Source organism: Doryrhamphus excisus, chromosome 10, assembly GCF_030265055.1.
Source record: "Doryrhamphus excisus isolate RoL2022-K1 chromosome 10, RoL_Dexc_1.0, whole genome shotgun sequence".
NCBI lineage: Eukaryota > Metazoa > Chordata > Actinopteri > Syngnathiformes > Syngnathidae > Doryrhamphus > Doryrhamphus excisus.
Window position 1 is genome coordinate 20,355,603 of NC_080475.1, and position 16,991 is coordinate 20,372,593.

General features: G+C 38.6%; 1 protein-coding gene across 1 annotated transcript in view; it reads left to right on the forward strand.

The window, feature by feature from the left end:
• Positions 1 to 16,991, forward strand: part of LOC131137266 (chemokine-like protein TAFA-2) — a 73,706-nt gene that overhangs the window by 25,436 nt on the left and 31,279 nt on the right. Inside the window, exon 2 of the mRNA XM_058084988.1 lies at positions 12,947 to 13,047. Within this exon, the coding sequence (XP_057940971.1) occupies positions 12,948 to 13,047 (100 nt within the window). The 5' untranslated portion in view covers position 12,947. The remainder of the gene's footprint in view (positions 1 to 12,946; positions 13,048 to 16,991) is intronic.

The following is a 16,991-nucleotide window of genomic DNA, read 5'->3' on the forward strand; positions in this document are numbered from 1 at the left end:
CTGAATTGAACCAGCCAGGGATGCATAGTCCGGACAGTAGCTGCTGATAGCCAGCCTCAAGCACACTTCCAAATGTTTATCAGTCATGGATAATATCCGTATCATAATATCCGTATAATATTCCATATCCATATGGAAGTGATATGTTTTTTGCCTTTTTACTTGGTCCAGTTTTTGCCTTTTTACTTGGTCCAGCTCCTTCACTCATTTTAGTGACCATAAACTTTAGCGAGGGCTTAAAATCTGACGCAATTCGCCGACTAGCTTAGCACTTTGCATCGTTGTTTACGCATGAGCGGTGACCTAAAGGTCAAAATTCAGTTGTCATCTGACTGGTTGTCCTGTATGTCAATCAAGTAACGGGGATGGATGATAGGCTGACATCGTAAGTTCTGCTGCACTTAGAGACGTCGTTTGATTTGATTGGTCGCCCGAAGGGCAACATTCAGTTGTCATCTGAATGGCTGCCCTGTATGTCAATCAAGTGACGGCATTGATGCTAGGATGATATTTTTTTAATGTCACGCCGCGATCGACCAGTACCACCTTCGCGATCGACCGGTAGATCGCGATCGACTTAATGAGCACCCCTGATTTAACATAATGACACCCACGGTAGTCCTTTCTTATGACACAGAAAATGTAAATATCCAAGTAGTAACACTATAATGTGCTTTTTTTTAAATTTTTGAGTGTGACAAACGAGGTGTGTAACACTATTTTTGCTCGCCTTTACGCTGATTTGCATGCATATGTGTGTCACCGGATCCCTCCGTTGTTATGTGGGATGAAATTGCATCTGCAACTGCGGGAAGCAACATAAGACATTAGAAAGGAACACACACACACACATACACAAGCGTAGCCATCCTGTGCAGATTACAGTACAATTCATTTGACACTGTAATTACAGCTAGCGATAATGTAGCCATTTATCAGCCGCTTTCCTCTGGCTGTTGGCTGATAAAAGTGTTGCAAAGTTGCTATGCAGAGATGCTCAACTGGAGATTCGAACCAAGGTCTTACCGATCTCCTGACTGTAGTAAGACCAACATGCTAATCTTTTTATTTTTTATTTTTACAGTAGTCCCTCTAAATGTTCAAGCCACTCAATAGGCGTCCCTGCCATGAATTAAACCTTCTGTGACATCACATCGAGACCTTTTGAAAACAAGCCAAAGAACCCCGGTCCAAAGACCTTCAATTGATGCAGTGCCGCTTTAAGAGCAGACCCCGGGAGACGTGTTATATAAAGTGTATATGTGGGAACTGTGGATCAGTAGGAGACCTACTTCCACGCTGACGAAGAAGCAGCTGGTGACTCAATGCTCAAGCATGAAGAAGAAGAAGAAAAAAAAAAAGCACAAGTCACAAGTGAAGGTGAAGACGAATGAATGAATGGATGGATGACCATGGAATTCCGCGGACTGCAGGTCTGCACAATATACTGTAGAATTTTTTTTTTTTTTTTTGCGGGGGAAATTTACGTTTCTAACTAATTCAAAGTGCTACAAAAGCAGACATCATTCCTTTATTCTTCGCAATCGCGACAGATCCACACACTGAAGCTGTCTGTATTTTTAGCTCTTATATGCGTCACCGGGTTGCACGGTGGTCGAGTGGTTAGCGCAGAAAAAAAACAGAACTAACAAGAACATAAACATGGGGGGGGCAGAATATATTTTTTTATAACACACACTATTTTACGCTTATAATTCTAACAGTCCACCTTGAATTATTTGTCTTATTGTATTTATTTATTATATTTAATATATATATATTAATTATATTATATAATATATTTATTATCTTTATATTTTTATATATTCATTATTTATATATTTTATTTATTTGTACATATTTTATTTGTATATATGTATATGCTTATAATTTTAACAGTCCACCTTGAATTATTTGTCAAATTTTATTTATTATATTATATTTAATCTATATATTATAATTATATGATTATTATTCATTATTATATATTTCTTTATTTACCTATTTGTATAATTTTATCTGTAAAAGTGTCAGACTATTAGATATATGTTTTAAATATGTTCCATATATCCTTTTTTTGGAGCATTTTAAACATCAGACCACATCAAACTACAAACTAATTTTACATTTTTATTTTTTCATTTTTATTAATATTTTTTTTTTACTGAATAAGACATCCGACTTGCAAGTCATGTTGCCAGCATGTACGTATGTTAAAAGTTAGAAAGCAACTGGCGGGCCGGATTCAAACGCTCGGTGGGCCGCATGTGGCCCCCGGGCCGTAGTTTGCCCACCCCTGGGCTAGACACATTTTTTTTAACAAGGAAGATAAACTAAACACTAAATTTAAAAAAAATTTTTTTTGAAATAAAAATTACTTGGCTTCCCAAAAACAGCAAGAACAATAAATGCATTCACTCAACATCAATGAAAAAACTGTACAGCAGCAACACCACCATACATCACTCTATCCTCCCCAAAGAAGCCCCAGCTGCTCCTTTTATAGGGCTCTCAATCTGCCCAGCATGTCCCATTTTTACCCATAGGGTGGTCTCCAAAACATATTTAAATCATGTAACTCTTAAAACTGGATTTCAACAATATCATCTTATGTGAACCCACTTCTGCTACAACTCTCCATAAAACATTAACAAATATACATATTCCCCTACCCGAAATCGAGATTAAATACCCATCAAACCTTAGAAACCCCCCTCCCTCATCCCCAGTAAATGGTATGGTCTGATGATGACGGCTCCTCCCCAAACATTCCTGCAGCTGACTACCTTGGTTAGATGAACTCTTTACACCTGTTCCTAATGAATCCCAATTTAGCACGCAGAACTCACAGCTAGGAGACCAGGGTTCAATTCCACCTTCGGCTATCTCTGTGTGGAGTTTGCATGGTTTTCTCCGGGTATTCCAGTATTCCAGTTTCCTCCCACATTCCAAAAACATGCTAGGTTAATTTACGACTCCAAATTGTCCATAGGTATGAATGTGAGTGTGAATGGTTGTTTGTCTATATGTGCCCTGTGATTGGCTGGCCACCAGTCCAGGGTGTACCCCGCCTCTTTAGCCTGAAGACAGCTGGGATAGGCTCCAGCACCCCCGTGAACCTCGTGAGGAAAATCGGTAGAAAATGAATAAATTAATGAATCCTACTTGGTTGCACAGCGGTCGAGTGGTTAGCGTGCAGAACTCACAGCTAGAAGACCCGAGTTCAATCCCACCCTCGGCCATCTCTGTGTGGAGTTTGATGTTTTTTTCCGGGTATTCCGATTTCCTCCCACATTCCAAAAACATGCTAATGCTAATTAGCGACTCCAAATTGTCCATAGGTATGAATGTGAGTGTGAATGGTTGTTTGTCTATATGTGCCCTGTGATTGGCTGGCCACCAGTCCAGGGTGTACCTCTCGCCCAAAGACAGCTGGGATAGGCTCCAGCACCCCCTTGACCCTCGTGAGGAAAAACGGTAGAAAATGAATAAATTAATGAATCCTACTTGGTTGCACGGCGGTCGAGTGGTTAGCGCGCAGACCTCACAGCTAAGAGACCAGGGTTCAATCCCACCCTTGGCTATCTCTGTGAGGAGTTTGCATGTTTTCCCCGGGTTTTCCGATTTCCTCCCACATTCCAAAAACATGCTAGGTTAATTAGCGACTCCAAATTGTCCATAGGTATGAATGTGAGTGTGAATGGTTGTTTGTCTATATGTGCCCTGTGATTGGCTGGCAACCAGTCCAGGGTGTACCCCACCTCTTTAGCCCAAAGACAGCTGGGATAGGCTCCAGCACCCCCGCGACCCTCGTGAGGAAAAACGGTAGAAAATTAATAAATTAATGAATCCTACTTGGTTGCACAGCGGTCGAGTGGTTAGCGTGCAGAACTCACATCTAGAAGACCCGAGTTAAATTCCACTCTCGGCCATCTCTGTGTGGAGTTTGCATGGTTTTCTCCGGGTATTCCGGTTTCCTCCCACATTCCAAAAACATGCTAATGCTAATTAGCGACTCCAAATTGTCCATAGGTATGAATGTGAGTGTGAATGGTTGTTTGTCTATATGTGCCCTGTGATTGGGGGTGTACCCCGCCTCTTGCCCGAAGACAGCTGGGATAGGCTCCAGCACCCCCTTGACCCTCGTGAGGAAAAGCGGTAGAAAATGAAATGAAATGAAACTCTCAACAAACAATGACATCATGAATACAACCTACAAGTCTAAAATTTACACAAAACATACATAAGACTTTCATTTGTAGCGAAAAAAAGTATTTGGCAGTCAATGTTACTTTTTAAAAAGACGTCTATAGACGTCTTTGGCAGCCGATGACTTAATAAAGATGTACATATTCAGTATTTTTCACATAAGATTTGTGAGATTCGAACTCATTTTGAATGATGATGTTTGTGTGCGAGCCTCAGCCACACACACAGAAGCCTACCGAGACCACCCAAGCAGATGCTTCATTTACCAAATTATGCATTTAGGGCAGGGAAATAGGTCTTAACCAAGGGAGTTTGGAAAAGTTAGCGAACAAGACTAGAAAAAGGGCTGCCATGAGTCTGATTCCCTTTATGTCGCTCCGAAAATATTTCTGCCAGAATGAAATTAGGGAATTAAGTAAGAGAAGAAGAGAAGATGGGCTAGTTCCTTTTCACCTGGGCCGTGTTCCACTGTCCATCTTCCATCTTATCTTTTACCAATTATTTTTATTCTCATTTGGTCCACATCAGTGTTCCCAATAACTTTATTGTTATTGTTGTTATTCCAGGGAAAACGTCCATTTGGATTCATATAAAAGTGTATTTAAAGCCAAACACCATGACGGAGGCTTGCTCTATACCAGGGGTCTCAAACTCAATTTACCTGGGGGCCACTGGAGCTAGGGTCTGGGCAAGGCTGGGCCGCATCACGTTTCCCCCCCCAAAATTATTTTTATTAAAAACAGAAAAATATACAAACTTTTTCAGTGCTTTGGTTCCGATTTTCTACAATAAAAGCTCTGATAAAACATTCCAATGTTGTCAAATATCTTAATTTTTATTTTTCTGCACAAAATAAGATGAAAAATAAATAAACAAATCAAGAATACAGAAAATCAATCAGTAATAAATAAATATAATAATAATAATAATAATAATAATAAAAACTTAATAAACCACATATAGTTGGTGGGTAGACAAATGATTTTTTTCATATTAAAATGAACAAAGCATTATTAGAGCCCTGTAGACATGACAAAACACGACTATAGTCACATTTATACTCTTTTTATTTACAACATATTGCGCAACTGCGGGGTCTTGAGACACATGCTAACTCGCAAACTAGAGCGCTAGCGACCTAAACGGTAGCCTTCAAGTTATTTCCTTTCAACTTAAATAGCCAAAAACTTACCACTTCCACACGGATAGGGAGGATACCTATTAACAGTTATTTAACCTTTAACATGAACATGAATCAAACGTAATCATTTTTTCTGGGTACATGATACCATACAGCATCCATATCAAACTTTGCGCGGGCCGCACTGACATTAAACTTTCATATCAAGGCGGGGGCCTCAAAGTAGTGTCCTGCGGGCCACATTTGGCCCGCGGGCCGTGTGTTTGAGACACATGCTAACTCGCAAACTAGAGCGCTAGCGACCTAAACGGTAAGCCTTCAAGTTATTTCCTTTCAACTTAAATAGCCAAAAACTTACCACTTCCACACGGATAGGGAGGATAACTATTAACAGTTATTTAACCTTTAACATGAACATGAATCAAACGTAATCATTTTTTCTGGGTACATGATACCATACAGCATCCATATCAAACTAACATTAAACTTTCATATCAAGGCGGGGGCCTCAAAGTAGTGTCCTGCGGGCCACATTTGGCTGCGTGTTTGAGACCCCTGCTCTATACGGAATTCTGGTGATTTTTTTTTTATTGCATTGTTTAACTGTGTTGAACTTGTGTTTGTGTGAGAATAAAATGTACATAGAATGAATATAATGTTAGTTATCACTCTTACGTATATCCATTTGCTTAGACAATAAAAAGTGTTTGAATGTGCTGAAGAAGTAAAGTTCCCGTGACCCTGATCGGAGAACCCTAGCGACCCCCAGGTCCTGGAGGCGCCTGGATGCGCCAACAGCGAACCTGCAGATCCTGCAAGAATGTGTCAAGATAAGAAGTCATAAAACAATAAAAGTAATTACTCTCACATACTATACACACACACATAGACAAACGAATACAGCTCGTATTTAAAAACGGCCTTCTCCCCCCTCTTAGAGTTGCACGGCCATGTAGTAGGGACCCCCGAAAAGAGAATAACTGCGAGTAACTTTGAATATTATTTTCTGTCTCTTCTGTATTTCTGCATTTAAGTGTTTTTACAAGTGTCACAGGAGTTTGAACCTGTCAGGTTCAGACAACAATAACTGAATTTACTACCTGGATCCGCACTGTCAGCAGCCACACTCTATGTGTGTGTGTGTGTGTTCACATCTGTTTGACCTCAGGATGTTTTAGGGGTGACTGTGGAGCCTTGCAGACGACGGATTTGTAGTGACATTGGGATTGTACCTCGCGGTGAAACAAGTTCTCCAGGTTGGCTCAGCCGGAGACAGACGGAGACGGAGCGATACAAAAGGAAAGAGAGTGGGTGAGAATGCGGGGGAGATGGATAGAGTGTGACACCCTTGGGTTGAATGGAGCTGTAGGGAGGTGTGGAGGACACGGACGTATGGCAGGAAGAGGCAAAAAAAATACTGATCCCCAAGACGGGAATGTCAGGTCTGGGATGTGCATTCCGTTGGAGTCACTGCGCTGTTTAACGAGCGATACGCACGAACATGCGGCTAAATTTCCTCAATCCATGTTAAATTGGAGGCTTAATTTGGAGTTGCTGGCATCCTCTACGGGCCACATGGAGTGTCTTTTCAAAGGCCAAACTTTGGATTTCATTAACCAAAACACACAAAACGACACAACCATGCACATAAACTCACACGTGCTCCCGCGGGCGGTCGCCCAGCTGAAATCTCTTGAGGTTCCGTTTAGTTTAAATAGACTCTGTTGACCACTGAGGTTCTTCCAATAAATCAGAGTAATACACAGATTTGCTATGACATTCCATATAATATTTTTCTCTGCTTTTTGTGTGTGATTGGCCAATCACACGGCCTGAATAGTGAATACATAAGAAATTGTAATGGTAATGGTAATGGTTTTATTTCATTTGAACATGCATCAGATTACAATTGAGTGCATCCCATAATCAGTTCCCAGTTCCACATGTCCAAAAGGAGTAGGAAGAAGCAAAGTTTATTAAATCCTACCCCTCCATCTGGTACTTTTACAATCAGGAACTGTTGCATTTGTTCACTTCCTGCTTTCATAATATAGTTTAAGGACAAATTAAATTAAATTAAATTAAATTAAATTAAATTAAATTAAATTAAATTAAATTAAATTAAATTAAATTAAATTAAATTAAATTAAATTAAATTAAATTAAATTAAATTAAATTAAATTAAATTAAATTAAATTAAATTAAATTAAATTTAATTTAATTTAATTTAATTTAATTTAATTGTCTTACGTGTTTCAAATTTAGTTCTTTCCTGAGATCATATTTCTCCTCTCTTGTAGAGAAGTATTGGATGACATTTTTAGCTAATTGCTTATTTTTAGCCTTATGCATTATTTTAGCTGTTTTTGAAGTATTTGTGATTTTAGAAATAAGGAGTTAGTATGTTCTCTGTAGGCGGCATTATGAATTATCCTTACTGACCTTTTTTGCAGTACATTTAGCCAGTGAAGATTGCTGTTGTAGTTATTAGCCCATATTTCCACACAATAGGTAAGATAATGGATACTTGTCTAAAAAAAAAGTACTCAGTACCTCAGACCACTTTGGCGCTGTCGCCACTTCTGCTGTGTTTTTAATTTTGAGTTCGGAAAAGTTTATGCTAGGTGTAGACATTTTTTTTCTATGTTGCAATATGAAATCGATGCCACCAGGAATAAAGTTCCGGTAATGCTTAAAAAGGCCGGAATACGGTAAAATACTGTAGCATGTACCCTTTACTGCATGGTCACATGGTTCTTGGCCTTGGACGCCTTAACTAGAGCTGTGCCGTTGGTCTTGTATTTCCTCACTATGTTTCCTCACAGCTGAAATCTCTGATCTAGCTTTTGTATCCTTCCCTTAGACCATGATGTTGAACAATCTTTGCTTGTTTTGAGGCTACCATGGTGCTACTCTTTAGAGAAGATGCAACTTGCAATCGGCCACCTTAAATATCCTTTCTCGTGAACAAAACCCCGAGGTACTTAGGTACAGGATCTCATCCCCGATCCGGAGATGGTACTCCACACTTTTCCGGGTGAGAACAATGGACTCAGACTTGCAGGTGCTGAGTATCATTCCATCCGCTTCACACTCGACTGCGAACCAATCCAGTGAGAGTTGAAGGTCACGGCTCGATGAAGCCAGCAGGACCACATTATCTGCAAAAAGCAGAGACCCAATCCGGCTGCCATGAAACCAGAACCCCCTCAACGCCCTGGCTCGGGATTCTAGAGATTCTGTCAGCGGCACAACATCGCCATCATACACGGGTACTTTTTCCCCAAACTGGGACGGCGGATAGTGGTCCAAACTCTATTTGAAGCCATCTGGAAGTTGTTCTCCATGGCTTCTCCAAACTCCTCCCATGTTTTGGCCTCAGCGACTGCCAAAGCCGAGGACCGCTTGGCCTGTCAGCTGCCACCGAGGTCCAATGAGCCAAGTAGGAGCCAAGGACTCCTTCTTCACCGACCAACCAGCTCTGATCATCCGCCTCAACAATGGATCCATATAACAAGGCCCATTCGGACTCAATGTCCGCCCCCTTCCCTCGGAACATGGTCTAAGCTCTCCCAAAGGTTGAAGCTGAGTTGAAGCTCCTTCTGACAGGGGACTCTGCCAACCATTCCCAACAGACCCTCACAATACGTTGGGGCCTGCCAGGTCCGACCATCGCAGCCAATTCACCACCAAAATCCCTAATTTTTGCGTCATGTGGGATCTCATTCTCCCATGGTAAATATCTCAGAGAACAGATACACCTTGAATATGAATTTATTTCTGATAGATTTTCTCGTGGACCTTTGGGAACTAAAAAAAAAAATGTCTCATATGCCCGCGAGATGCGCTCGGCTTTTGCTAGGATGCATACAAACACACACACACACACACATATATGCACACACACTCTAAAATACAGAGTGGAAATATCAAGGGAAGGCTGATGAGGCATGTGGAGTGGGGAGCGCATTCCAATGGGACTAATTAAAGGAGTTGAACAGACTGCACAACTCATGTGGGACCACCTCTGTTTCTCCAACTATCTCTCGCTCTTGCTTTCGCTTTTGCCCCTCAGAATTTCATTAATAAAAGCTACGTTAATATGAACTCTTGTTTTTTTTATTACTATTTTGGCTGGCAAATTCCATCAGGGGCGTCGGACCAGCATATGTGGCATCCATCAGGGATACGTACGTGAGCCATGTCCCCTTCTTCAAAGGTCTGACGACTCTACTCCCTGATCGGAGTCCCTGTACTAGGATACCATCATATCAGCATCCGCCTTATATATAAACTATATGGCCTTCCCTAAGCTCTTATTTTCTGTTTACTTCTGTTTTATTTTCTTTTACTCTTCTGTATACACCATTATTTGCACTAAGACCCATACATCATTGCACTAAAATTAATATATCTGCAATACGTCTGCTCTTGTATATGCTCCTGTGCAAACAAAACAAAAAAAACCTTAAACTGTATTATGGAAAGCAGGAAGTGAACAAATGTTACAGTTACTGATTGTAAAAGTACCAATATAGAAAATATGTAATATTACCTTGTACTTCAGTACGGGATAAAAAATTACAAAATTTAAAAATTAAAAAAAACAAAACAAAACAAAAAAAACCTTAAACTGTATTATGGAAAGCAGGAAGTGAACAAATGTAACAGTTACTGATTGTCAAAGTACCAATATAGAAAATATGTAATATTACCCCGTACTTCTGTACGGGACAAATAATTACAACATTTAAAAATTCAAAAAAAACAAAACAAAAATCCCTTAAACTGTATTATAGAAAGCAGGAAGTGAACAAATATAACAGTAACTGATAGTAAAAGTACTAGATGGAGGGGTAGGATTTAATAAGCTTTGCTTCTTCCTACTCCTTTTGGACATGTGGAACTGGGAACTGATTATGGGATGCACTCAATTGTAATCTGATCTATACCAAAAAAATAATAATAATAATAATACAAAATTTATATTAGGAAAGCAGGAAGTGAACAAATGTAACAGTTGTAATCTGATGTATACCAAAAATAATGATAATAATAATAATAAAAATTTAAGAAAAAATTTAAAATTAAAAAAAAAAAAAAAATTATATTAGGAAAGCAGGAAGTGAACAAATGTAACAGTTACTGATTGTAAAAGTACCAGATGGAGGGGTAGGATTTAATAAGCTTTGCTTCTTCCTACTCCTTTTGGACATGTGGAACTGGGAACTGATTATGGGATGTACTCAATTGTAATTTGATCTATACCAAAAAAAAAAATAAAAAAATAAAAATAATAATAATAATAATAATTAAAAAGAACAATTATATTAGGAAAGCAGGAAGTGAACAAATGTAATGGGATGCACTCAATTGTAATCTGATGCATGTTCAAATGAAATTAAACCATCTGGTACTTTTACAATCAGTAACTGTTACATTTGTTCACTTCCTGCTTTCCATAATACAGTTTAAGGTTTTTTTTTTTAATTTACATTTTTGTTGCGCTGCAAGGATTCGCTTTGCTGAGACAAACAATACCAATGTGCGATTCCGCAAGCGCTCAGCTTAAAGCGAACTTGTACAACGAGGTTACAACATCTACTCATCACGACATTAAATGCCTATTTATTCACTGATGGCCAATAAGCCAATTCTCTGTTTTTCCAAGTGAAGTGAAGAGGAAGAAGGTATTCTTGAGGACAAGAGGAAAGGGCTGGGGGGAGATGGGTAAAGTGGTGAAAAAAAAAAATAAAAATGTGGCAACCAAAACGTACATGCATATGATTCTGTGTTTGTCTGTGATTCCCTGTAGCCTGAAAAAGCCTTGGCTCAGCCTGTCTGGCTTTGCAGCTTCCCTCAGCTCGAGAAACGCCTGCTCGCATAGCCAGATGACTCACCACTGCTCAGACGTCAAGCCAAGGCTTAACGCACATTCACAAATACACTCCTCACAACGCCATTTACATATGTTCACGCAGATCTGTACCCAAATATGCACAAGCGCTTTGCTTTCATGCGGTCTGCGTTACATCTGTAGATCTCTACAGATTTTCACTCCATCCTAGCCTGTTTGGTTTGTTTACACTTTTATTTTTACTTGCAAAATTACATTCTGGAATTACAGTGAATGGCAAAAATCTACAAGTAATTGAGTACAAAGACTCTAAATAATAAAAAAAAAAGTTACACAGCTTACATGTCCATAGTTCCTTCTTTCTTTTTACTCATTTTAATTACAAGAACGCAAGATGCATTCAGAGACACTCCGAATAACGGCTTAATAATGCATGTGTGTGTGTAAATAAACAGGAAAATGAAGAAAAACATGAATAGGATACTCATATCACTCACTTTTAGCAGTTTAATGAGATTCATGCACCGCTAAACTGAAGCGTACGGCTTCTATTAGCGGCAGTCCACAAAACTTCACCGCGCTCTGGGTTGCCGGAGAGGACAACCCAGAGGATTCACAGGTTTCTCTGAAAAGACAACGTGCGTATTTCAGACGTAGGTGTTCATGTGATTAATCATGATTAATTACTTTCCTCATCAATACTTTATTAATCATGATTAATCCCGCCCTTTACAAATACATGTATCACGATTGATCATGATTACCCCCAAATGTGATTAATCATGATTAATTACTTTCCCATCATTACTTTTTAAATCATTATTAATCCCACCCTTTACAGATATGTGATTAATCACGATTGATCATGATTACCTCAATGTGATTAATCATGATTCATTACTTTCCCCATCATTACTTTATTAATCATGATTAATCCCACCCTTTACAGATACGTGATTAATCACGATTGATCATGATTACCTCAATGTAATTAATCATGATTCATTACTTTCCCCATCATTACTTTTTAAATCATGATTAATCCCACCCTTTAAAAATATGCAATTAATCACAATTGCTTGTGATTAATCCCCTACATTTTTGATTAATCATGTTAAAAAACCCCTTAACTATGCAATTATCACAATTAATCATGATGAATTCTTTCCTCAGATTTGATTAATTGTGATTAATTGATTACACGTATATGATTAATCTTTAAAAATATATAATTTAACAGCCCTAGTTAATACACGTATCACATTAATTTAGCTGTTTACGGTCATTCAAATTTGCAACCACACACAGGTGCGATGACGTTACGAATAACACAACCTAGCTCATCTGTCTTTGGACGTTTGTGTTCCACTTGGCTGCAAACATAGGGAATTAAACAGTGAACCCCAAATCTCCTGCCCCTCATCCTGTGTATCACTTTGTGTCCTTTTCTCACTCTCTTCCAAAGCGTTTGAAAAATTAGGCAGCAAAACAATTTTCCTGTGTTTAAATGTTTATTTCTCCATTGCCAAGACGGTGAAATGCTTGTGATGCCATTTGAGCCGACATGTTTAAATGCTTTCTAGAGTTCCTCGTGTTTAATGCATGTGTGCTTTACACAGGCAGTAACGTTGGAGGGGGGGCGTTAACGTTCTTAAATGTGACTTTAAATGAGTTGTATGTTTGTGTGTGTGTTCTCTAATGAAGTATGCATGTTTTTTTTTTGTTCTCCTTTCTGGCAGGATGCGGGAGCGGGGCCCCTGTATTTGTGGATTTGGTCTGTGGAGTCTACTGCTGTCGCTTTGTCTGGCCTCGCTCACTCATGCACACAGAAGCCACACAGGTAGGATGGCTTTTGGTTGAAACTATGTCGGAATCGGAACACAAAATACCCACATTGACGGTACACTGGTTTTGAAATAAGACAGAACAAAGGTAAAAGTTCCCACATTAATTGGCGTGAATATGAGTGCGAATGTTTGTTCGTTGGCTGGGTGTACCCCGCCTCTCGCACTAAAAACAGCTGGGATAGGCTCCAGCATACCCGCTGCCCTAATGAGGATAATCGGCATAGCAAAAAGATGGATTGACAACACACTCACCATATTTTTCAATTAATCTTCTCCCACAAATCCATTAAAGTCTTTATTTTCTGTAACGGAATTGAACAGCTGGGCAATTTCGCCATCATTGGCGGGTTCCCTCTCGTCAGTCTCGTTGGCAGGTGGCTGTTCAGCAATGATGCCGGCTTTGGCCAAAGCTCCGACAACAGTTAAAGCAGATACCTTATACCAGATACTCCGTGTTCACCAACTTCGCTTTGAACGCCCGGTTTAAACCAAAGTATGAATTCATAGTCGCAATGTTGTTTTGCAGACCCGGAGGCATGGCGGACGTTACGTGTACATACTAAGGTTATGACAAATCTCTAATTTATTAGCTTGGGCTTTGGTTGCATACAATATCACCCCGTACTTCGGTACGAGATTTAAAAAAAGAACAAACAAAAACAAAAAAAACTGTATTATGGAAAGCAGGAAGTGAACAAATGTAACAGTTACTGATTGTAAAAGTACCAATATAGAAAATATGTAATATTACCTCGTACTTCAGTACGGGATAAAAAAATTACAAAATTTAAAAATAAAAAAAAAACAAAAACAACAAAAAAACCCTTAAACTGTATTATGGAAAGCAGGAAGTGAACAAATGTAACTGTTACTGATTGTAAAAGTACCAATATAGAAAATATGTAATATTACCTCGTACTTCAGTATGGGACAAAAAATTGCAAAATTTAAAAATTCAAAAAAAACAAACAAAAAAAACTTAAACTGCATTATGGAAAGCAGGAAGTGAACAAATGTAACAGTTACTGATTGTAAAAGTGCCAATATAGAAAATATGTAATATTACCTCATACTTCAGTATGGGACAAAAATTTTTTAAATAAAAAAAAAACAAACAAACAAAAAAAAACTTAAACTGTATTATGGAAAGCAGGAAGTGAACAAATGTAACAGTTACTGATTGTAAAAGTACCAGATGGAGGGGTAGGATTTAATAAGCTTTGCTTCTTCCTACTCCTTTCGGACATGTGGAACTGGGAACTGATTATGGGATGCACTCAATTGTTATCTGATGCATGTTCAAATGAAATAAAACCATTACCATTACCATTACCATTACCATTACCATTACCAATGTGTTGGCCTTAAAATGCTTCTTAAATGTAATGTTTATGTGTAACAGTTTCAAGTTACAGCGAAAGAGAAGCCAAACTGCCAATTCAAATACCTTGACCGAGGTTGTTGTACAAAGACGTAAGAAAAACAACATTGCTGCAAGGCAAACACCTCAGGAAGACAAAATAGGAACGGACTCATAAACAAATAAGCAGCAAGCTTGAGTTCAGATGTGCAAGAAAAGAGAGATGACACGGAGGAGGGGAAGTGGTAAAAAAAAAAAAAAAAAAAAAAGAGTTTCTACATTAAAAAACGTTCACTCTTGGTCTCCCCTTACCCCTGCTGAAACCCACGCTGTGCAACCTGATTGAAATGTCCTGGTTTAATAGCTGTGAAATAAAGTGAAAGTTGGAGAGAGGAGGATGGAAGTACTGGGAATTAGAGGGCAGCGCTGAGAAATTGAGCGGGACTGAGATCACGGAATTAGAAAAGGGGTAAAAAAGAAAAAAAAAAGTTGAGACATTTTGTATTTGTATGAGTAAACGTACAGTGAATCGGCACAAATTCGCAATTCAGCATTCATGACCCAACGTTTTGTTGTGTTTGCTTCGGCATTTGTTTTTCAGCTGTTTGCTAACAATCTGCGTCTGCAGATAGAATTTTTTTAATAGCTAGTAAATATGATTGATATCGTTAAGCAGGACAATAATCAGAAAACATTTAGTAGCCAAAATCGATTGTATAGCATCCGACAAAAGCTAAGACAAAAACTCACAAACTTGTACTGTGAATGAACTTGCAGTACCACAACAGTCGCCTTTACCTGACGTCATTCATGCGACCCACTTTCCAGGCATGACCAATCAACCTGTGCCAAATCAATCTGTGGCAGTCGTGACAGTCGGCTGGGTCTGAGCAGCTGTAGCACTTTTAAGCTTAATCCGACGTACTTAAGATTTAACGTACTTAAGATTTGTCAGATCAAAACGTGATTACCGCGTAAGACTTCAAATGTGATATTAGCGCTCACTTTACTACTTCTGAATCTGGAATCTAAGCATCATGGGAACTGGAGTTTTAGCCGTAAATTAAGAAAACGGGGAAAAAAAAAATTCCCGGTTCACATAATGATTGAGAATTTTAGGCAAAAAGTGATAATAATAATAATAAGCAGGATTGTGGAGTGATTTTTGATTGAGAACAAATTTTGCTTTGTTCAATATTGAAATGTTTCTCGCCACGTTATGTTTTATATTTGTAATATGAGGTTTCCAGCTAAATTTTTCATCTATTATGATCCCTAGAATTGTATTTTTCTTCACCCTTTCAATGTCTACACCGTTTATTTGTTTGCTTGTGCGTATCTTTTCTACTGTTACCAAAGCTTAGCTTAGCTTAGCTTCAAGGACAATCTATGATTACCATCAAACCATCGTTTTAATATGATCATTTCAACTAAAAGCCAGTAGTATCATCCACAAATAATAACAACTTTAAATATTTCATGACTTTGTAGATGTCATTGATGTACACGTTGAACAGTTTTGGTTCCGGTATTGACCCCTGTGGCACTCCACATGTAATATTTATTGCATTTTTGAAACCTGATTTTTGAAACCCGATTTTTGAAACCTGATTTTAGTTTTACTTAGCTTCAAGCGCAATCTATTATTACCATCAAACCATCGTTTTAGTAATATGAGCATTTCATCTGTGCTTCCTCCGGAACAAAAAACCAGTAGTATCATCCTCAAATAATACCAACTTTAAATATTTCATGACTTTGCAGATGTCATTGTTGTACAAGTTGAACAGTTTTGGTTCCGGTATTGACCCCTGTGGCACTCCACATGTAATATTTATTGCATTTTTTAAACCTGATTTTAGAAACCCGATTTTTGAAACCTGATTTTAGTTTTACTTAGCTTCCAGCACAATCTATTATTACCATCAAACCATCGTTTTAATATGACCATTTCATCTGTGCTTCCTCCGGAACAAAAAAACAGTAGTATCATCCACAAATAATACCAACTTTAAATATTTCATGACTTTGCAGATGTCATTGATGTACAAGTTGAATAGTTTTGGTTCCGGTATTGACCCCTGTGGCACTCCACATGTAATATTTATTGCATTTTTGAGTGAGTGAGGGTGCTATGTTCAGACAAAAGATGACTGCGTTTGTAATTTTCGTTATTATGACCTGTTTCATAGATTGGCTTGGAGATATTCCATGATTGTCCCGATGACATAGTGAGGCAGCATGACTTCGTTCTAAGTGGAATGTTTTTTTGTAGCCATAGTCGGATGGTTCTGTCTGGTTCCATAACTTTATAAAACTCTGCTACGGCAAGCAGTGTTGTGATTTCTTGTCCCACGCTTAATGAATATTCAATTTCAATACCAGTGTGATTGAGCAAAAAGCAAACTTGCTCTCAAAGGCGACCAAATGAGCCGAGTCTGATGGCCCGGCTGACAACAAGCATCTCTTCATCCCGCACTACGTCTTCCTCATTTGCCCTTTGCCTTTACCTCGTTTTCCAGCGGTGTGGGAGAGAACGCTTTTGGCTGTTTTGCTTCCGTTCATGTCAAACATATT